The sequence below is a fragment of the Canis aureus genome, chromosome 10 (assembly GCF_053574225.1).
Source record: "Canis aureus isolate CA01 chromosome 10, VMU_Caureus_v.1.0, whole genome shotgun sequence".
In the NCBI taxonomy this organism is placed as follows: domain Eukaryota; kingdom Metazoa; phylum Chordata; class Mammalia; order Carnivora; family Canidae; genus Canis; species Canis aureus.
In genome coordinates, this window is record NC_135620.1 from 27,343,270 (window position 1) to 27,365,020 (window position 21,751).

At 39.1% G+C, this 21,751-nt stretch overlaps 1 protein-coding gene across 2 annotated transcripts; it reads right to left on the reverse strand.

The window, feature by feature from the left end:
- Positions 1 to 535: 535 nt before the first annotated feature.
- Positions 536 to 16,889, reverse strand: CDC23 (cell division cycle 23). Of its 2 annotated transcripts, XM_077911828.1 has the most exons (16): positions 16,700 to 16,889; positions 16,545 to 16,617; positions 14,607 to 14,744; positions 12,797 to 12,839; positions 11,642 to 11,747; positions 11,403 to 11,535; positions 9,684 to 9,861; positions 9,500 to 9,597; positions 9,270 to 9,351; positions 3,029 to 3,182; positions 2,789 to 2,908; positions 2,463 to 2,538; positions 2,094 to 2,155; positions 1,897 to 1,975; positions 1,700 to 1,819; positions 536 to 1,509 (listed from the first exon to the last, which is right to left on the reverse strand). In XM_077911828.1, the coding sequence occupies exons 1-16, from the start codon at positions 16,858 to 16,860 to the stop codon at positions 1,339 to 1,341; spliced, it is 1,794 nt and encodes a 597-aa protein (XP_077767954.1). In that variant the 5' UTR covers positions 16,861 to 16,889; the 3' UTR covers positions 536 to 1,338. The 2 variants fall into 2 exon arrangements, with proteins under 2 accessions (XP_077767954.1, XP_077767955.1); XM_077911829.1 differs by lacking the exon at positions 16,545 to 16,617 and having other exon boundaries at positions 16,700 to 16,839.
- Between the last annotated feature and the right edge of the window lie 4,862 nt (positions 16,890 to 21,751).

Genomic DNA, 21,751 nt, shown 5'->3' on the forward strand with positions numbered 1-21,751 from the left:
TTTTTGTGTTTTCACATTTTTTGTTTGAATTCCAAATTTAACAAATTCATTAAGACAGAACTTACAAAATAGGAAAAACAACTGAAAATTAAACATCATTCAGGCCCCTTGGAACCTTGCACAGGAATGGCAGTGGAGCTGTGTAACTAGTGTACAGCTAAGCTAAGAAAAGCTTTGTAAGAAATGAATTCAAGGGACATTAGATACTGTAAAACTTCCTTAATATAAAATAAAGTGTCATGCCTTAGGAGGTGAGTGGGTAACAAATTTGTTCTGGAAACGATAAAGGAAGGCTAGGCCCTGAGCTCAGAATAATCCATGGCATCTACAATTCAAATTTAGTACAGGAGACATCATAGTCATAGCATATTAGCTCCTACTGAATACACATACCCAGGCCTGAAACCTTCCAAGAACACAGCAAGAATGATTCCCTTTACCTTGTCTAAATAGCTGAAGGCTGAAAAGAACCATTTTGTTGAAGATAAACAGGGAGGAGAAAAATAACTACATCAAAATACTTATTACAACAGACTAGCTTGAAGTGAGTTTATTCTTGTCTATATAGTCACAAAACAAAACACGCCTGAATGTTCATGAAATTATCTGTTAATCCTGCCTCCTTACTTTGCTTTAGGGGAAAAAAAAGCTAACGCTATAGGCTTTTTTGCCATCAATGGGGTTCCACACAAAGTAAGATCCTTTTTGTCCCTTCTTTCATTCAACTACTAAGTTCCTTCCTATCAAAAGTTTCTAGGAAGAGTCCTTAAAATGTTTTGGAAGAACGTCCCCACAGAGCAAGAACGAATTACAACTTCATTCTGTTCAACTCTTGCCTCTTCCAGCATAGTCATGTTCAGTAAGTCCAAGAATGATGAGGTCATTATCTATCCAGTGCCCTGACCTTCCTGGGGTATCCAGTGCCTCTACTGCCTGCAGGGTAGAATGGCACTCTTTTCTCCCTTCCATGCCTTTCTAAAGAAATCTCTCACTCCCAGCAGCATTAAAACTTTGTAAGCCTTGCCTGTGCTAAAGTGCTGTTAAAGGGATGTCTTTTAGAGGGGGAAAAAGGTCTGGGAAGAAGGCCAAGATCCGTAGCCAGGCTCTGAACAGAAGGGAAATAGAAGTGCTTCTAACTGGCAAAAGACAATGTCTGTTGCTGCCAGGATTCTTCCATCAGTCTACACCAAAGGTGATTCTATAAACTGTCCCCAAGGAGCTGTATCCATTTGTACAAACAAAAAACCAAGGTCCTTGGAAGAGCAGATGTGGCCATTCCTTACATGGAGGTAAGGCTTAACATGAGGTCTAGTAATGTGCTGGCTTGAAAGTAGCCAACTATGGTGTGACTGAAGATAGGTTGAGTGGAGAAACTCTGCGTGTGGGAGTATTGTTAGCAGATAAGGAAGCAGGGAGGAAAAAGGGAGCAGGCATCTCAGTAGATGGAGTCTCGCCTTGGTTCCGAAGTTGTAGGATTTGCCGGAGCAAGGCCTTCCCTTCTTCCCGGGTCTGAAATAAAGTCAGGCGACTGTTTCAAAATATATCCAAGGCTATTTTCAAAAACAAGTTCTAAAATGCTGATACGAAAGTTTCATAGGTCCAGGTACCCTTTCCACTTGGCTTTTTACCCTCAGATCACAGAAAAGATCATATGGTTGAGCTTAAAATCCAAACCCTTTAGTAAAGAACTGCTACTCACATCATTGAATGCACAACATTTCTGCGCACAAGTTGAAGCTTCATCCCACAGCTTGCATTTAAAATAGTACTGGGCCAAATAGCGGAAAGCAGTGCTCTCCTCCAGGTGCTCCACTATCTCCTAGACAGGGAAAGCAGGAGTGACTGAGGTGGTCAGAATGAGATAAATAACCCAATTCTCATGCTCATGACACATACCCCACAGGAATAGATATCTTGGATATATTTGATGTAACACTGGGCAGCTTGTTCTGACTCAGTCAACTGTTCATGAAGCCTACAAAATAAATTGGTCTGTAAGTACAAACTGGATCTCAAAGTGTGCTAGTGATAAAATTAAAGCACATGATGCACCATACCAGAGAAGCCAACAGAAATAACAGCATTTCACTCACTTTGCCAGTTTCACCAGAGCCATTTTCTCCACATCTCCCACGGCGTAAGCTCTCCAATAACACTGTCAAAACAATAAACTGGTCACTTTGACAGTTGTCCCATGTGCCATGACCTACCACATAAAGGGTCAAGTCCTCCAAGCCGTGCCTGAAATGTGGATTTGCAGAATGCAAAGCATTTTGCCTAGACTGATATTCCCACTGATGATGTCAACACTGCTTTGCTTTTTTAGCCTATCCGCCTATAAATACTTAAGACTTTTGCCTGTAGATAGATCAAAATGAAGGATGATTAGAGCACAGAGGGCCCAACCCTTCATCCAAACTGCTGATTTCCACTCAAATTTTCCAGGACCCAACTGCAGGTACCTTTTTGGCTTCCACTAGTTGATTGAGTTTCTCATAACATTCTCCTAAAGCAACCAGCATACGAGAATCATTGGGCCTAAAAAAAGAGAGGAACAGTCTAAGCAAAGACTTTAAAAAAAAGTCCTCCCCACTATTTCAAATCTATACAGTAATTGATCTTTAATCTCATATTTCACATAATTATATATTTTGTGTTCATAACTATACTATTTTTTTAAAGATTTTATTTATTTTTTCATGAAAGAGACACAGAGGGATAATAGCAATCAAAAGGTAAAGTATCAGCTCTTCTCATAACAAACGCATCATTAACTGGTCAGACTTACCGAAGCTGATGTGCCCGTCTATAATAATAAAGGCAATAAAACGGCATCTTAAGGATTTCATAGGTCTGTCCAAGCCCATACCAGGCTCTGTAGTCTCGTTTATTGACCTCAATGGCATGTCTAAGAAATGGAAGAGAAACTGTTAAGAAGGCAGAGTCAAGGTTAGCAACTTGTAGGTTCAAGAGAGGTTCTGAACATCACAATCATCCCCTCCACCTCACCCCTCAAGTAGAAACTCACCGATAAGCCTGAATAGCAGCAGATGTGTTCTTCATTTCCATGTATTCATGTCCCATCAGTGTCCAGGCCCCAAGATACCGAGGATTCAATTTCAGGGCTCTCTGGAAATATAAGGCTGCTTTTTCATGTTGAGAACGTAAACTATAATAATTCCCTGATAGAAAAATTAAAAAAAAAAAACATATGAATAACTAGACAGATAAAAATAAAAGTCCACTAAAATAGCATTCCACAGAGCAGGCATGAAACTCTAACCCATTCCCCCAAAGCATTTGCTGAAAAGCCAAGTTGTACATAAAGGGAACATCATCATTCCAACATCATGTACGAAAGGGAAATATAGTGCATCTATCACACATTCTGGCTTAAAAAGAAAAAAAGCTTTCCCTAACACTTCAAAGTTTTTCTTCATTTCATCTGGATATTGCATTTATCCACATTTTCTTAACGAAGGATAGGAAATTTCCACAGTATGCTTTAGATTGGTAGTTTTCAAGCTATATTCCTAGGTTTCTAAAGAAGTACCTCAAGGGATAAAAAGGCAGAGCCCTGAGCTCCTCTTTCCCACAAGAATCAAAGGTCTATTAGCAGTGGTCTTGAAAAGAATAAGTGAAAGCTTCTAGGTTGTGTAAAAGATTTTATTTGCAGGAAGAGTATAGAAGCCATCTGTCTATGTCAACTGGTAAATGGATAAATAAAATGTATACATCCAAACAAAGTAATACTAGTCAACATTAATTAAAAAGGAAAGAACTAGGAGATCCCTGGGTGGCTCAGTGGTTTAGCGCCTGCCTTTGGCCCAGGGTGCATTCCTGGAGTCCCGGGATCGAGTCCCACGTCAGGCTCCCGGCATGGAGCCTGCTTCTCCCTCTGCCTGTGTCTCTCTCTCTCTCTCTCTCTCTCTCTCTCTCTATGTCTATCATGAATAAATAAATAAATAAATAATCTTTAAAAAAATAAAAAATAAAGGAAAAAAACTACTGATACATGCCACAACACAGGTAACCTCAAATACAGCTAAGTGAAAGAAGCCAGACAATAAGATTAAGTATTGCACAATTCCATTTATGTGAAAATTTCTAGAAAAGGCAAAACACAGTTAGTTAGAAGGCAAATCTGTGCGTGCTGGAGGATGCAAGGGGGGCCGACAATAAACACACTCAAGGGAACTTCCAAGGGTACCAGAATATTATAAACTGGTTTTATGACTATGGTTATACAAAAAATCATTGAACTGTAAACTTAAAGTTGGTAAATTTTATGGTATATAAATTATACCTCAATAAAGCTGTTTTTTTTCAATAACGCTATTTTTAGAAAAAGAATAAATTACTTTAAAAAAAAAGAATGACTGGATAGATAAAAGGGACAAATTTCTGGTTATAAAATAAATAAGTCACAGAATACAAAGTACAGCATAGGGAATATAGTTAATAATTCTGTAAAAACTTTGTATGGTGACTACACTTATCATGGTGTCCAGTATTACACAGAATTGTCAAATCACTATGCTGTATACCTGAAACTAATATAACATTATGCTTCAATAATTATTTAAAAACCGCATAAATCCTGTTTCAAATGTAGCTATGAAGCAGAACGTTTCTAATAGTAAAAAGGAGAAAATAAACTAAATGGTCATTAGCTGGGAGTAGGGAAAGGGAGGGAGTGAAAGCTATATATCTATCAACATGGTACATTTCTAGGCCAAAATACTAGGCCCCACCCAGAAAAATGGATATAGCCCTATATAAGCCCTAGCTGCTAAAGGAGTGAGGACAATGGAGAAATTAAAGAAGTCAGAACAGGCCAGGTTTTGAACAAAGATCAATAGATAAGATTTTTTGGGGATCCCTGGGTGGCGCAGTGGTTTAGCGCCTGCCTTTGGCCCAGGGCGCGATCCTGGAGACCCGGGATCGAATCCCACATCAGGCTTCCGGTGCATGGAGCTTGCTTCTCCCTCTGCCTGTGTCTCTGCCTCTCTCTCTCTCTGTGACTATCATAAAAAAATAAAAATAAAAAGATTTTTTGTTTTTAATCTCATTTGGGAGAGCTAAAATACAACGAATGGTTACAACATGCTGGGCAACCTACTTTGTTATAAATGCTTTCTAGGCATTAATTTATCTAATCCTTGTGACAATTATCTGAGAGAAGGATCTACTGTTAACCCTTTACCAATGAGAAAACTATAGCATAGACAGGTGAGGTCCAAAGTTAACTAACTACTAGTTAGTAGTAGAACCAAGATTTATTTTTTTATTTTTTATTTTTTTTAAGATTTATTTATTTATTCATGAGAGGCACAGAAAGAGAGGCAGAGACACAGGCAGAGGGAGAAGCAGGTTCCATGCAGGGAGCCTGATATGGTACTCAATCCCAGAACCCCAGGATCAGACCCTGAGCCGAAGGTGCTCAACCACTGAGCCATCCAGGCGTCCCAGTATATGCTCTTTTATATATACATAAAGTGCTGCCTATCAGGGATTGGGACTCCAGAAAAGACACAGAAGGAAACAATCAATTCACATCATAAGAGCAGAAGCAAGGATTTAACAGGAGAATCCTGCCACCACTCTATTCATAAGAGGGTTCATTCTCTCTCAAGTCCTTAGTTTTTCTTTCCATCCTTCTTTCTCCTTTTAATTCCTCTAAATTTTTAGGCTACAACGTATAAACTGAAGTATATTTCTTGTCATAAACTAATATTCTTTATTTTGTACTTTTAAGGTAGGTGGGTTGAATTCAACAGTTACTGATCATATGTCAGGCACTGTGCTAGGCATTTATAGATAATGTTGAGAAAAGAAAAAACAGTTCATTAAGGAGTTCACCTCAAGAGGCACCTGGATGACTCACTTGATTAAGCGTGTGCCTTTAGCTCAGGTCATGATCTCAGGGTCCTGGGAATCAAGCCTCACACATCAGGCTCCCTGCTCGGCAGGGAGTCCGCTTCTCCTTCTCCCCCTTGCTCATGCTCTCTTGCTATCTCTCTCTCTCAAATAAATAGAATCATTAAAAAAAAAAAAAAAGTTCGCATCAAATGATTAAAAAATAGTAAACTTCTGAATCATTACTCCTCAAGCATATGTCTCCTTTGATTTTAATTGGCTTTAAGTTAAGGTGAAAAAAAAAAAGATCAGGGATCCCTGGGTGGCGCAGCGGTTTAGTGCCTGCCTTTGGCCCAGGGCGCAATCCTGGAGACCCGGGATCGAATCCCACGTCGGGCTACCAGTGCATGGAGCCTGCTTCTCCCTCTGCCTGTGTCTCTGCCTCTCTCTCTCTCTCTGTGACTATCATAAAATAAATAAAAATTAAAAAAAAAAAAAAAAAAAGATCATTCCTCATGTCCCCGATCTGTTTCCTTTCTTCGTGCGCAGGACACTGTTACTCATAGGTTACCCAGTTGGCATTTCCTATTTGTTTTATTTCCTAAATATCTTCTTAAAGATTTTATTTATTTATTAGACAGAGAGAGAGAGAGAGAGGCAGAGACACAGGCAGAGGGAGAAGCAGGCTCCATGCAGGGAGCCTGACGTGGGACTTGATCCCGGAGCCTCCAGGATCACATCCTGGGCTGAAGGCAGCACTAAACCGCTAAGCCACCGGGGGGAGGGGGGGGCTGCCCTATTTCCTAAATATCTTTTAAGTCCAACAGCCTCTCTCCATCCCTCCTGCCAATACTTTAGTGTAGGCTCTCATCATCCCTAGACTGGATTATTGCAAAAGTCTCCTAGCTGGTCTCCCTGCTTCTAGTCTTTGTCTTTTTCTAACCCTCCCAGCACATTGTCTCCAGTCATCATCTGAAAATGAAAACCAAACTTTCTGGTTTAAAATCCTTCAGAAGACTCCTATTTCCTTCAAAATAATAATGTTCAGCAAGGCATAAAACACTCTTCAAGAGGGGCACCTGGGTGGCTCAGTGGTTGAGCCTGCCTTCAGCTTAGGTTGTGATCCTGGTGTCCTGGGATCAAGTCCCACATCAGGCTCCCTGCAGGGAGTCTGCTTCTCCCTCTATGTCTCTGCCTCTCTCTGTGTGTCTCTCATGAATAAATAAAATCTTAAACTTTAAAAAGAAAGAAAAGAAAAAAAAACTTCAAGATTTGGCCCCTTTTTGAACATTCCTACCTCCCAGACCATGCTTCCAGATGTGCAGCTACTTTAGGCACAATGCCTGTTTCATACTTCAGGGCTTCTGCAATGCAATGCCTTTCCCAAGTCAATCCTTTACCTCCCCTACTGAACTCTTTCACTTCTGCCCAGCCTTCAAGCACCACCTCCTCAAGACTTCCCTAATCATAGTCTAGATTAGATATCTTTCCTATGTACTCTCTTAGTATCTTTGGTTTACATCAATTCTAACACTCAACCCATTGCATTATAGTTATTAGTTTATTAGTCTTGTCCTCAGCAGGCAGTTAGCATAGGTACTACAATATATGGCACAGTGCCTGGCACTCAGAAGCTCAAAAGATGTTTTCTGAATAAAAGAGAGCTCTGCCTTCATCTTAATGGACTTTACTGAAAATATCATTTATTCTTACCCTCACCTATGCTCCAATAGGCCCTATTTTTTTTTTAAGGCTTATTTCCCATACTGAACTACAACTTCCTCAAGAGCTAGAAATATTGAATTGGTGGACTGAAATTCTACCAGTTTATTAAGAACTTCCTAAAAAAAAAAAAAAAAAAAAAAAGAACTTCCTAACCTAAAGAGATATGAATGTATGATCTCAATGCGGTGTCATCAAACACCAAGCAACAGACATCTCTCTTTCACTTCCAGGGAACCTAGGCTTTCAATCACAAACAACCAAGCTTCCTTTTATCCAAAAGTGGCCACTGATGTGTTTATGTCAAGTGATCAGGTCACAACTAGTGTGAAAGAGCACATAGGATCATGGATGATTCATCAACCACTAGATGATTCTAACCCCAAGAGTTGGCAATATTTGCATACGTTTTTCGTTGCCACAACTAGTGGAAGGGGGTTGCTGACATCTAGTGGGTAGAGGAGAGGCATACTGCTAATACCCTACAATGGACAGGACAGCTCCCCACAAAAAAATTATCAGCCAAAAAATGTCAATAGTACAAAGAATGAAATACCCTTACACAGAGAAACAGGGACTCTCATCTCCTTTCAGAGGTTTGGAAATTCTAAAAAACTTTTTAGTAATAATAAGGTTAAAATATACACTCTTTTGAACCACCCTTCACTGTTAAGAATATATTGCAAAGAAATAGTTGCATAAATATGCAAAAACAAATGTACACATACAAAGATGGTTCTTGAAACTATTTTTATATATTAACAAACAGTGGCTACAACTTAATAGACATATGATTACATAAAAATGATGGCACATTGGGTGCCTAGGTGGCTCAGTGGTAGAGTGTCTGCCTTTGCCTCAAGTCATGATCACAGGGTCCTGGGATCGAGTCTCATCTCAGGCTCCCTGCAGGGAACCTGCTTCTCCCTCTGCCTATGTCTCTGCCCCTCTCTCTGTGTCTCTCATGAACAAATAAATAAAATCTTTAAAAAAAAATGATGGCAGATCAATGTAATTAAATGCTAAATAGGCATCAAAAATAATATAAATCTGGATATACTAAATAAAAAGATGAAAAAGATATACTGTTAAGTTAAAAAAAAAAAGAGGAAGTTATAAACCAGTGTGTATAATGGCACACTTTTTGCAAGCAAATTATACACACACATGCACCCACACACACATTTTTAGTATTCACACAGAAAAATATCCTGGAGGGATATTTTTGGAGGGATGCCTGGGTGGCTCAGCAGTTAAGCGTCTGCCTTTGGCTCAAGTCATGATCCTGGAGTTCCAGGATCGAGTTCCACATCAGGCTCCCTGCATGGAGCCTGCTTCTCCCTCTGCCTGTGTCTCTGCCTCTCTCTTTCTTTGTCTCTCATGAATAAACAAATAAAATTAAAAAAAAAAAAAAAAGCAAGAAAAATATCCTAGAGTCATGCTCACCAATCTCAGGGGTGGGATTATACCCAGATTTTTACATTCTATAGTATATAATTTTGTTATCCTTGATGCTTTTATACTGCCGTTATTTTTGCACTTGCATTACTTACAATAAAAATAAATCTTTTTTTCCTTTTCTTTCTTTTTTTTTGTGGGCAGCAAAGTTTATTGATAGTACAAAGGTCCTGAAGAGGGAGGGGACCCAATAAAAATAAATCTTTAAAGAAAAAAGTAGTGACTCTTACCAATTACACAGCATGTCTCTACACGATACTTATCTATCTCACAGAGGTTGTGAGCCAGATAACTCAACTCAGATTTCATGCTCTGAAAGAAAAGAGAAAGACAATCTAAGCATGAATGAGGAACCCTCTAAATAATTTTTCTCATAGCTAATGCAACTCAGTGACAATCCAACCCAGGAGATTTAAGCACAAAAGAGCTTGGTCAAGTCCAAGCAAAGGAAGCAGCTCACCCTGACATATAGAAGGTTGGAGAATGTGTCCATATTTTCAATCCTGTAAGGATCTTGTTTCCTCAGCTCATTAAAAATAGAAAGGGCTTTGTCAATATCTGTAGAAAGAAGATAAGAAAGGTTAGAAAACAACATAGTGCTACCTTTAGGATTTGATGGTATTTCATTGTCCTTATTCACTCACCTCTGATATTGTGATAGGCAACTGCAATTTGGGAAACAATATATGAGCTCTTAGAGAAGCCCACATCAATGAGATTCTGATACTTTTGCAGAGCCTCCTCTATCAACTGCAACTCTGTGTATATATGAGCCAGAAAAAACTCTTTCATCCAGGTGTCTGGCAAAGACAGGAACTTCAGCTGGCAGCAGGAGAGAGAGGGACAGACTTAATATACTTTGACCTCTCTCCCAAATGAACATCAAGGAACTATCTTTAATGTCAAAAGAAACTTATCACCAAAACATTATGAGATCATCTAAAAATGAACACAGGGTAATTTAATTAAGTGAATAGGACTCACAAGCACAACTGGGAGGAATGATCTAGTTGAGGAAGACTTCAAAGAAAAGCTAGGATTTCAAGTGAGTCTTAGAGGATGAATAGAACTTGAAAAGAAGAGAGAGGATAAGAAGAAAAGACAACATTCTAGGCAGGGCAACAACATAAAGAGGCAAAACAATCCTGATGAGTGTGTATGAATAGGGTGAAGAAACTAGCTTAGTTTGAAGGGGAGGCTATGTGCTCAAAAGTAGTGCAAAAATAAGAGTAAACTGGTAGGGCAGGTCCTATGGTGCAACAGGAAGTGGGATGTGATAGGAAGCCACTACAATATTTAGCAAGAGAATGACACGATGACATGGGTGTTTTAAGGGTAAGTTTGAAAACAGTATACATGAAAGCTTGGGAATGGGAGTGTACAAATGGAAAAGCTAGATAGAAAAGTAGGTATTAATTACAAGTAATCCAAATCCAAGATGAAAACCAAGATGGCAAAGAAAACCAAGAGAAAGAGATGCGTACAAGAAGAAAACCATGGCGAGGTCTGGCAACTGATAATAAAAGGAGATTAAGAGACCGAGAACAAATACGACTATGAGGTATCCTGGTGTCTTGAGAAACAGTGATGCTATCAAGAGCGCCTCTTAAGCTGGGAGGAAGAAAGAATTCGACAGGCAAGATCAGAAACTTGGTTTTGCATATTTAGAGTTCAGAGATAAAAACATTCAATGAAAGTTTAGTAGGCATTTAGAGATAACAAATAGGAGTAAACTAAGATAAGATTTCAGACACAGATTTAGCAGCATATATCATTACTGGGGGAAATCAACCAGCTTTTGGCTATTTAAAACCAACAATGAAGCTTTATTATCAATTCCATTAACTACTGAAGTATGGCAAAATAAACTCAATAGACAATGTCCTCTAACAATGACTAATAAAATGACTAAATTTTATAAAGCTATTTCATATATATTATTGCATTAATTGACAAATCTATAAATCTCCACAGAGTCCTAGGACAGCCCAGAAGAGACCTTAAAAATGTTAACACAATCCGTGGTATCAGAGAAACCTTTCCTATGGCATCTTTGGAATGAGGAAACAAAATATACTAACATATAGGCTATACAACAAGTTACAGTAAAACTTGAATGTGAAACATTAAATAAAGAGAAGATACTCTAATATAACTACACACAAATCCAACAGCAACTTCCAGACAAGAGCCAGACATGGGTCTTTCGAATGAAGACTGAAATTCCCACAGTGGAAGACATTAGAGAAGGAGTAAAGACCTAGCTACAAGCAAAGGTTTAGCAAACCTCTCTCCTCCCATCCCATTACAGAATTACATAAGACTTGGAGCAGAGGATCTTTCACATAAATTTCTCAATTTACCATCTCTTTGTCTGTAATCAAGTTACAGAGTTCTAGCCAGGCTCCCCAATGCAAAGGCAAAACATGAGTAGCCTCCACAAACACATCAATGGCCTCTTTCACCAGGTCCAGTTTTCGAAGCACCACACCATATCTAAGAAGGAAAGGAACAATCACAGGAGAAGTTAATGTTTCATAACACCTTCCCGTCTATTTAGATGAAAATTTTATAGAAAAATCCAAATTACTCTAATGCTTACAGATAAAGGCCAAATCCATCAAGTTCCCGAGCCTGGTGTTTTTTGCTGAGCTCCACTCTCAGTTCTCTAAGTGCCTCATTTTTCACTTGTCCTTTCTCCAGGGGACCTGGGAAACAAAATCTCAGATCTAAGAAAAGACTAACAACGTTCATTTCATAGGCCTAGACATTCCCTTTGGCATCAACCAAAGTTATACCTGGAACCTCCAGCAAATACTCAGAAGTGGCCAATAACACCTTAACACAATCCATTTACTTTGTCCCAGAAATTACACCCGATAACTGGTCTGCAGTCATATTTTGTTAGTCCCAGAGGGTTTTTGTTTTTTTTTTTTTTTTTTTTAAAGATTTATTTATTTATTTTAGACTGAGAGAGAGAAAGAGTGCAAGCAGGGGAGGAAGGAAGAGGGAAAGAGAGAGAATCTCAAGCAGACTCTTAGCTGAGCGTACAGCTTATAAGTAGGGCTCAACTTCATGACCCTGAAATCATGACCCAAGCCAAAATCAAGAGTCAGATGCCCAACCGACTGAGCAACCTAGATACCCCAGGCCCACAGAGGTTTTTAAAAACTTGAAATAGGGGGATCCCTGGGTGGCGCAGCGGTTTAGCGCCTGCCTTTGGCCCAGGGCGTGATCCTGGAGACCCGGGATCGAATCCCACATCGGGCTCCCGGTGCATGGAGCCTGCTTCTCCCTCTGCCTATGTCTCTGCCTCTCTCTGTGTGACTATCATAAATAAATAAAAAAATTTAAAAAAAAATAAAAATAAAAAAATAAAAAAATAAAAAAATAAAAAAATAAAAACTTGAAATAGTTATCAATGTTTAAAAATCAAAGCTTCAAAAAAAAAAAAAATAAAAATAAAAAATAAAAAATAAAAATCAAAGCTTCAACTAAAAACCTGAATTTCCAGCTTCAGGTTCCAAAGAATGGGGTAGGTAGAGCTGAGGGAAGAAAGCCTTGACAACACTAGGCCTGCATTTCCTCAAGGCAGTCCTCAGCCGGAGGTATGTAACAAGCAGGAAGTTGTGCTCCCCAATCTGCAACAGTCCTCCTAGGTCCACTTCACAAGTTTCTATTACCTGTCTGGCTCAGATAGGCATTTAAGTGTGCAACCCCTACTTTAATCCAAGAGGTAAGGGAAAGAAATTCATACCTAGGCTATCAACTGTTTCATCATCCTTCTTCTTTTCTCCAGACTGAGAAATATAAAAGAGAAAAAGAGAAAATCAACATAAAGGTCTTTTCTGTTTATTTTTAAACTCATTCTAAAACTAGCAACCTGGAATCCCTGGGTGGCGCAGCGGTTTGGCGCCTGCCTTTGGCCCAGGGCGCGATCCTGAAGACCCAGGATCGAATCCCACGTCGGGCTCCCGGTGCATGGAGCCTGCTTCTCCCTCTGCCTGTGTCTCTGCCTCTCTCTCTCTCTCTCTCTCTCTCTCTGTGTGACTATCATAAATAAATAAAAATTTATAAATAAATAAATAAATAAATAAATAAATAAATAAATAATAAAACTAGCAACCTGATTCCAGCTAACAGGCCTAAGTCCAACCAAAATGGCAATTACTACTAATCACTACTCTTATTTTTTTATTTTTTTAAAGATTTACTTATTTTAGAGAGAGAGGGAGAGAAAGTCAGAGAAAGAGTAGGGGGAGAGGAACCGAGGGAAAGAGAGTCCCAAGCATACTCCTCGCTAAGTGCAGAGCCTGCCATTGGGGAGGGGATCTCATCATCCTGAGATCAAACCAGAGTGGAAACTGGGAGTCAGAGCCTCAATCAACTGCACCACCCGTGTGCCCCAGGGTCACTACTTTTAAACAACAGTACCCCACTGTTCAAATCTGGAATATTTTGAGAACCAAAACAATTAAGTACAGTACTAAATTATAAACAAAAATACAGGAATCTTCTAGTTCATAATGATATTAAACAAATAAATGGAGAAGGGGAGGGAAAGCTCATGCAGAGTAGAACGCCAAGTAGCAAGTAGTAAATGTGGGGAGAACACTGGCATGAAAAATCATCATTTGCAACATCATAGTAAAGAATACTTTATGCAAGAATTAACAATGACTATTTAGGTTACTGGCATTTTATGGCTATTATAAAAAATACTTTAATAAACATCCCTGTTCATATATCCTTGTACATATATTGAGGTATTTCTACTGGACAAGTTAAGTTTCTTTAAGTAGAATTGTCTGGTCATAGTATTTCAAATGGACATAATATGACAAAACTGACTACCAAAACATCTTTACAAACTTTTACTACTAAAATAAGGAGTCTATTGCCTCACACCTTTGTCAATAATGAGTAATATTGGGGCACATGGCTGGCTCGGTTGGAAGAACACATGACGTGTGAGTTTGGGGTTGTGAGTTATAAATAAAACAAAAAAAATACATATTGTCAAGGCACTTGGGTGGTTCAGTCAGTTAAGCATTTGCCTTTGGCTCAGATCATGATCCCAAAGTCCCGATATTGAGCCCAACGTCTGGCTCCCTGCTCAGTAGGGAGTCGACTCCTCTCTCTGACCCTCCTCCACTACTGCTCTCTCTCTCTTTCTCTTTCAAATAAATAAAATCTTTTAAAAAAAGGAAAAAAAAAAAAAAAAAAGGAAAGAAACATTTTGTTTAAAAAGAAAAAATATGTAGTGTCAATTTTGTTTAAAGATTTTATTTTTTTAAGTAATCACGATACCCAAAGCAGGGCTCAAACTCATGACCCTGACATCAAAAGTCACATGTTCCACTGACTGAACCAGCCAGGCACCCCTATCAATATTTTTAGTATTTTCTTTTATACTGTCACTTTTTAACTTTATGATACCTTCTTTATTACTGTTAAGTATTTATAAAGTACAGTTAACAAGTAGACTACTTGTTAAATGTATTCCTCTTGGTATTAAATATGGATGCTTCAATAAAAGCAGAATGACATCTTAAAATCGCCCTCACCAGATATCTGGAATACATGTATAGGAAATAGGCTTTCTTGCTATTGCAGCCATGCAGGAAATGTGCTGCTCGATCATATTCTTTAACATCAAAGTAGGCTTTGGCCAGGGTGTAAGCATCCATATCCTGGGCATCCTCCTAGAAGAGACACAAGTTTATGTAAGTGTTACAGAATAAGACAACAGAAAATCATTTTCAAGAAGCATATTCATTAATTTCAAGATGTAAGCAATAGTATTTTCTCTCTCCCAAAAACCTAGCATATATATGTGTACACATATACAGATTTACATATACAAAAAAAAAAGATTTACATATACTTACATATATATGTAAGTTACTTTTGTATATTATTTTATTACAAACTAAGGTCATGGAACTTTTTTTCAAAATAAAAAGTTGGGGAAAAAAATAAAACTTAAAAAACTAAACCAAGATGGGATGCCTGGGTGGCTCAGTGGTTGAGCATCTGCCTTTGGCTCAGGTCATGTGATCTGGGGATCCTGGGATGGAGTCTCACATTAGGCTCCTCGCAGGGAGCCTGCTTCTTCCTCTGCCTATGTCTCTGCCTCTCTCTGTGTCCCTTATGAATATATAAATTAAATATTTAAAATAAATAAATAAATAAATAATAAACAAACCAGGACACTCAGAAACGTGTATTATTTCTTTAAATGCAGTGGGAAGTTGCATAGGCTTTAGTGTTAGGAACCTGGATTCAAATTCTATTTCCTTGATTTCCTAGTTTCATGACATTAGCAGGGAAGTTACTTAGTTTCTCTGAGAATTCATTTCTTCATCAGTAAAATGGAGCAAGTAGTAGAAATCTGATGAGGAAAAAGTAGAAAAATCATGGAGAATGTCTAGCATTAATATAAGACATTTGCTTCCTCTTCTAGGTTTTCAAATATGTACAAAAAATGCAATAAACTGTCCAATTACTTTTATTTTTTATACTTCAAAAGGTTGTGACATGTTAGTATTGCAAAAAGCATAAGACACAGACATACTTCTTTATGTAAATAAATGATGCACATTTAAGTTTAAAAAGCATACAATCCCCCCAAATTCTAGGGGTAAGTTGATTAAAACTTTAATAACTTCATTCTCCTCTTCTTTCTTGCCCCAATTATTACCAGAACAAAACTGGAACCAAAACGTATTCAGTGTTTTCTTCATTGGAGTAACAAGTCTTAAATGTGTCCATTCAGCTTAGGAGTCTAGTGGCCTTTTTCACATTCACTCATCATCTTCTTATACCACTCCCCACCCCACCCCCGCCCACATGTGCATTATACCTTTTGGGGTAGTAAATATTCAGTCTTTAAGTGTATGCGTTTTGGGGGGGGGGTGTCAAGAAATGGCATCTTCAGGAAAAACAATGGATTATGATGAAAATCATTCAGACTACACAGACTATATAAAAATGCCTGCTCTATAGATCATACGTAAAATATATTCATATCTCATTTGCTTTTCTCAATATCCCCTTAAAGTAGATACTATTATTATCTGCGTTTCACAGATGAAAAAACTGTGGCTGAAGATGTTATGTAAGTTGCCAAAAGTCACTAGTGTAGCTGAGATTTGAACCCAGAGCTACGTGAATCAAAGCCAGTTTCGCACTGTTGTTAAAACCTCTGATTCTTCTCCTCGTTGAGAACATTGTCGGGGCTGGGCTACGAAACCTCAAAAGGCTGAAATCTTAAGCAAGGGTTATTTACTAATTCTCTCCAGCTTAAGTAAAGCACCACCAAATCTTTACAAAGATCAACAAAACCACACAAAATCGCTTAGAACACTCAGCTCCTTGAATACTTGAATTCCCTCCACAAACATTCCTGCCAAGCAGGATGCTCTCCCATCCAGCGACGGGACACTCGGTAACCCTTCGGGGTTGCGGAGGGGCGCTGCGCTCGCAGTGACGGGAGTCCTCACCTCTGTAATAGGCGGCGGTGGCTGCAGCTCCGCCAGAGGCAAGGCGGGGAGGGAAAAGGCCAACTCCGCGGACCTGGAACACCCAAACTGTATTAGCTCCAGAGCCCCAAAGGCCAAGGATCCAAGCCCAGCCCCTTCCGACCCCGACATCTCACCATTTGCTACTATGCAGTAGGCCCCGCTCCCGCGTAAGGCCTGCGATGAGTAGCAGCTGCTTCTTAATTTCTCGCAAATTTGAGAAATCGCTGCTCGATGACAAGACCGGCACCACCGCAGCAGTCACAGCCACCGGGACTACAGACGGACTCGCAGCCATTTTCCCGTCTCGCCACTCCAGCCAATCAGCAGCGATATTACTAGCGGTCCGTCGGCACCAAAAAAGTCTGCCGGTTATTGGTAGGCTTCTGCTCTAGGATACCCAATAAGAGGTATTATTCCTCGTAACGTCACCAAGAGGTGGGGAAAGATAAGACAATTCCATCTCTGATTGGTCAAGAGCTACCGGGGCGGGAAAGTTAGAACTAGAAAGGATGGAGGGAGAAGAAAAAAAAAAAAAAAAAAGTCTACGTCTCTGGGCGGGGCAAAGAGGGAAGAGTGACTGGAATAGGTGGGCTGGGAAACGCGACTGGGAATAGGGACAGAAAGGGTGCAAGGGAGAGTGCCCTGCATCTTAGTGGTGATGTGGTGGGTCTGTGGCGGATTCTGTGCTCCTGGACGACGAAATGATGTGTGTCTAGCAAGGTTGCCCTTTATCCTCTGGATTTTTCTTTGAGTAAGAGGATGTATGGCCATAGGTGGAGAATCAATCCTCTTCATCCGCCCCAGAGGCGTAAGGATAGTTAACATTTTTTGAGGCTTTACCCTGTAACAGGTTCTGTACTTTTACAAGTATAGTCTAGTTTAACCTTTAAAGTAGCTCTTTGGGGGATCCCTGGGTGGCTCAGCGGTTGGGCGCCTGCCTTCGGCCCAGGAGTCCCGCATCGGGCTCCCTGCACGGAGCCTGCTTCTCCCTCTGCCTGTGTCTCTGCCTTTCTCTCTCTCTCTCTCTTTCTCTGTCTCTCATGAATAAATAAATAAAATCTTTTTAAAATCACATTATATCATACCTATGTGTATATATACTGAGTATGTAGGATGAAATGTAATTGTTTATGGCTTTATAGATAGTCAAATAATGCTTTCATGACTTGTTTAGAATTCTTGCCTTTTTCCTTTTAAAATACCACATTTTTTACAATAGTGTATGGTTTTATAATTTATTATAACTTTTTAAAAAATAAGAAAATAGAGAAGATTTCAAAATGCTTTTGGCAAGTACTTACCTACAAACAACACATTTTGAGTGGAACCAGTCTTTTTGTCCCACTAAATGAAAAGCTAAACTGTGATACATTTTTTAAACTATTTAAAGCCACAGTTGTTCTAGAAGTATTATTTTGTATTATGGTTTGTTTTTGTTTGTTTTTGTTTTTTAAGATTTTACTTACTTATTAGAGAGAGAGAGCACAAGCAGGAGGAGCAGGAGATGCAGGACTTGATCTGAGCTGAAGGAAGATCCTTAACTGACTGAGCCACCCAGGCGCCCCTGTAGCTTTCTATTTTATAATGCATTTTTTTCTGTTACAAAAATAATGTATGGTCAATGTGGAAAACTTGAATAAAGTAACTATAAAGAGTAATACACCACTACACACCTATATCAGAGTGGCCAAAATCCAGAACACTGACAACACTAAATGCTAGCAAGGATGTAGAGCAATAAAACTCTCATTCATTGCTGCTGGAATGCAAAATATAAAACCACTTTGGAAGATAGTTGGGCAGTTCCTTACAAAATGTACTGTACACTTACTACACAATCCAGCAGTCGTGCAACCAAGAGATTGGAAAACTTATATCCACACAGAAACTTGTTTATAGCAGCTTTATTCATAATTACCAAAACTTGAAAACAATCAAGATGTGCTTTGGTAGGTGAATGAATGGATAAACTGATACATTCAGATAATGGCATATTATTCAGCACTAAAAAGAAACGAGCTATAGGGCATGAAAAGACAAAGGAAACTTGAAAGCATTTTACTAAGTGGAAGGGAGTCATCTGAAAAAGCTACATTTGCATGATTCCAACTATATAACATTCTGAAAAAGGCAAAACAATGGAGATAGGGAAAAGATTAATGGTTTCTAAGGGGTGGGGGGAGAGAGGGATGAATAGGCATAACAGAGGATTTTTAGGACAGTAAAACACACTGTATGATACTGTAATGCTGAATACCTTCATTGTATGCTTGTCTGAACCCATGGACAACACCAAGAGTGAGTCCTAAAGTAAACCATATGCTTCAGGTGACAATGATGTGTCACTGTAGGTTCACTAGTTGTGCACCACTCTGGTGGGGAATATTGATAATAGAGAAACTGTGCATGTGAGGTAGGGAGTATATAGGAAATCTCTGTAACTTCCACTCAATTTTGCTGTAAAGCTAAGCCACACTCAAAACATGAAGTCTATTAAATAAATAAATGAATAAATAGAACATTATCATATTAACTCCTACAGAAAAATAATTGGATTCTATATTTTGTCATCCATCTGTGTACATAGCTTCATAATATCTTGCCCACATTTGTCACCTAATTCACTATTAGCATTTTCTCCACATTTATAAATATTCTTCCCAGGGCACCTGGCTGGCTTAGCCAGTAGATCATGCAACTCTTGATCTCAGAGTTGTAATATCGAGCTCCACGTTGGGTGTAGAGATTATTGAAAAATAGAATCTTTGGTGTGTCTGGGTGGCTCAGTCAGTGGGGTGTTTGCCTTCAGCTGGGGTCATGGTCTGGAGGTCCTGGGATTGAGCCTCACATAGGGCTCTCTGCTCAGGGCTACTTCTCCCTCTCTGTTTTCCCCTCTACCCCCTCCTGTGCACTCTTTCTCTCTCTCAAATAAATCAATACAATCTTCAAAACAAAATTTTTAAAAATTAAAAAATAAGAATAAATTAAAATAAAACCTTAAAAAAAATTCTTCCCCATCATATCCTTAAAAGTTGCATGGTAATCCACTATGTATATTTATCATAACCTACATAACCAGTCACTGTGTTGGACTTGTATCTTATAATCATAATTTTATAGCCATAATTTTATTTTTAAATTTTTTTCTAAACATTTTATTTATTTATTCATGAGAGACAGAGAGAGAGGCAGAGACACAGGCAGAGGGAGGGGAAGCAGGCTCCATGCAGGGAGCCCGATGTGGGACTAGATTGATCCTGGTAATCCAGGATCAGGCCCTGAAACAAAGGCAGACACTCAATTGCTGAGCCACCCAGGCGTCCCTTATTACTGATTTCTTATTGTTTTAAACCATGATACATTGAGCATCATCGTGCACAAAGAGTTTCTTTCTTTAATATTTAGGGTTATTTCCACAGGATAGATTCCTTGAAATAACAGTGGGTTTTGTTTTTTTGTTTGTTTTTGTTTTTAAGTGTCAATTTTATGCAATGATTTAGGGAAAGTTACTTTCATATGAAGATAATCATATTTTTTTTAAGATTTCATTTATTTATTCATGAGAGACACACACAGAGAGAGAGAGAGAGAGAGGCAGAGACACAGGCAGAGGGAGAAGCAGGCTCCATGCCGGGAGCCCAATATGGGACTTGATCCCAGGACTCCAGGATTACACTCTGGGCTGAAGGTGGTGCTAAACCCAATAGACATATATTCTTGATTAGAATGCAAAATTCAAATGACTTTGAAAAATAACAGCTTTATTGAGATAAAATCCATATGCCACATGGTTTACCCATTTAATGTGTACAGTTCAGGGTTTTTTGTTTTGTTTTGTTTTGTTTTTAATTTATTTATTCATGAGAGACACACAGAGAGAGGCAGAGACACAGGCAGAGAGAGAAGCAGGTTGCCTGCAAGAAGCCCGATGTAGGACTTGCTCCCAGACCCCAAGATCATGACCTGAGCCGAAGAAAAACACTCAGCCACTGAGCCAGACGTCCCAGTTCAGTGGTTTTAAATCTATTTACAAAAAAAATAAATTAATTAATTAAAAAAAAATCTATTTACATAGTTGTGCAACCATCACTACTATCTAATTCCAGAACATTTTCATCACCCCAACAGGAAACCCCATATCTGTTAGCAACCACTTCCCATTATCCCTACCTCCCAGACCCTCACTGTATTGTCTCTTTGTAATGTTGCTTTCTGAAAACCCAGAAATTGCTTGATGTGCTAGATAAGATTTTTTATTAGATGAATGCAATTCACAGCAATGTTGAAGAGTACCTTAAGGGCACATTTGCAGAGCTATCATGTGTAAGCTCATTAACTATTATTTCAACATCAAGGTGGCTTATGCTTTAACTATTATCCATTGTGGGTACGTTTTTAATGTATATATGACTCAGAATAAAACACAATAGTCAAAAGCGCCTCAGAGCTTCCAGTGTTCAACTGAGTAAGAAACTGTTTCATGTTCATCTGACCACCAGGAGCCAGCTCACATTCCTTTCATTTAGTCAAGACTCAAAACTGTTCCTTTTTTCTTTTAAAGATTTTATTTAGTTACTTGGAGTGAGAGAGCAAGAGAGAGAGAGAGAGAGAGATAGTGTGTGTAAGCAGAGGGAGGGGCCGAGGGAGAGGGACAAGCCAGCTCCATGCTGAGCAGCTGAGCACAGAGCCCGCCTTGGCCTTGGGGTTGATCCCACAGACTCTGAGGTCATGACCTGAACCCAAACCAAGACTTGGATGCTCAGCCAAATAGCCAACCAGGCACCCTTCCACTTTTTTTTTAAGGATTTTATTTATTTATTTAAAACAGATTGGAGGGAAAAGCAGAAGGGGAGAGAATATGAAGCTGACTCCATGCTGAGAGCCCAACGTGGAGCCCCATATCAATATGCTAAGAACATGACCTGAGCAGAAACCAAGAGTCAGATGCTCAACCCACTGAGTCACCCAGGCACCCTCAAAATAAATTCATCTTATTTGCATGGTTTACCATTTACAAATCATTTTCAAAAGTTATTTTATCAAATCCTGTGGAGTAGACCTCTTTTTTTATTTTTTAAAAATATTTTATTTATTTATTTATTTATTCATGAGAGACACAGAGAGAGAGGCAGAGATACAGGCAGAGGGAGAAGCAGGCTCCCTGTGGAGAGCCCGATGCGGGACTT

Excerpts from the sequence above, each read along its gene's own strand:
- CDC23 (XM_077911828.1), bottom strand. The coding sequence starts at position 16,860 with ATGGCTGCGAGTCCGTCTGTAGTCCCGGTGGCTGTGACTGCTGCGGTG. Across the intron at positions 11,748-12,796 it reads TGAAACAGTTGATAGCCTAG|GTCCCCTGGAGAAAGGACAA; the intron begins GTATGAATTTCT and ends TTTGTTTCCCAG. Across the intron at positions 1,976-2,093 it reads GCTCTGGTGAAACTGGCAAA|GCTTCATGAACAGTTGACTG; the intron begins GTGAGTGAAATG and ends TTTATTTTGTAG.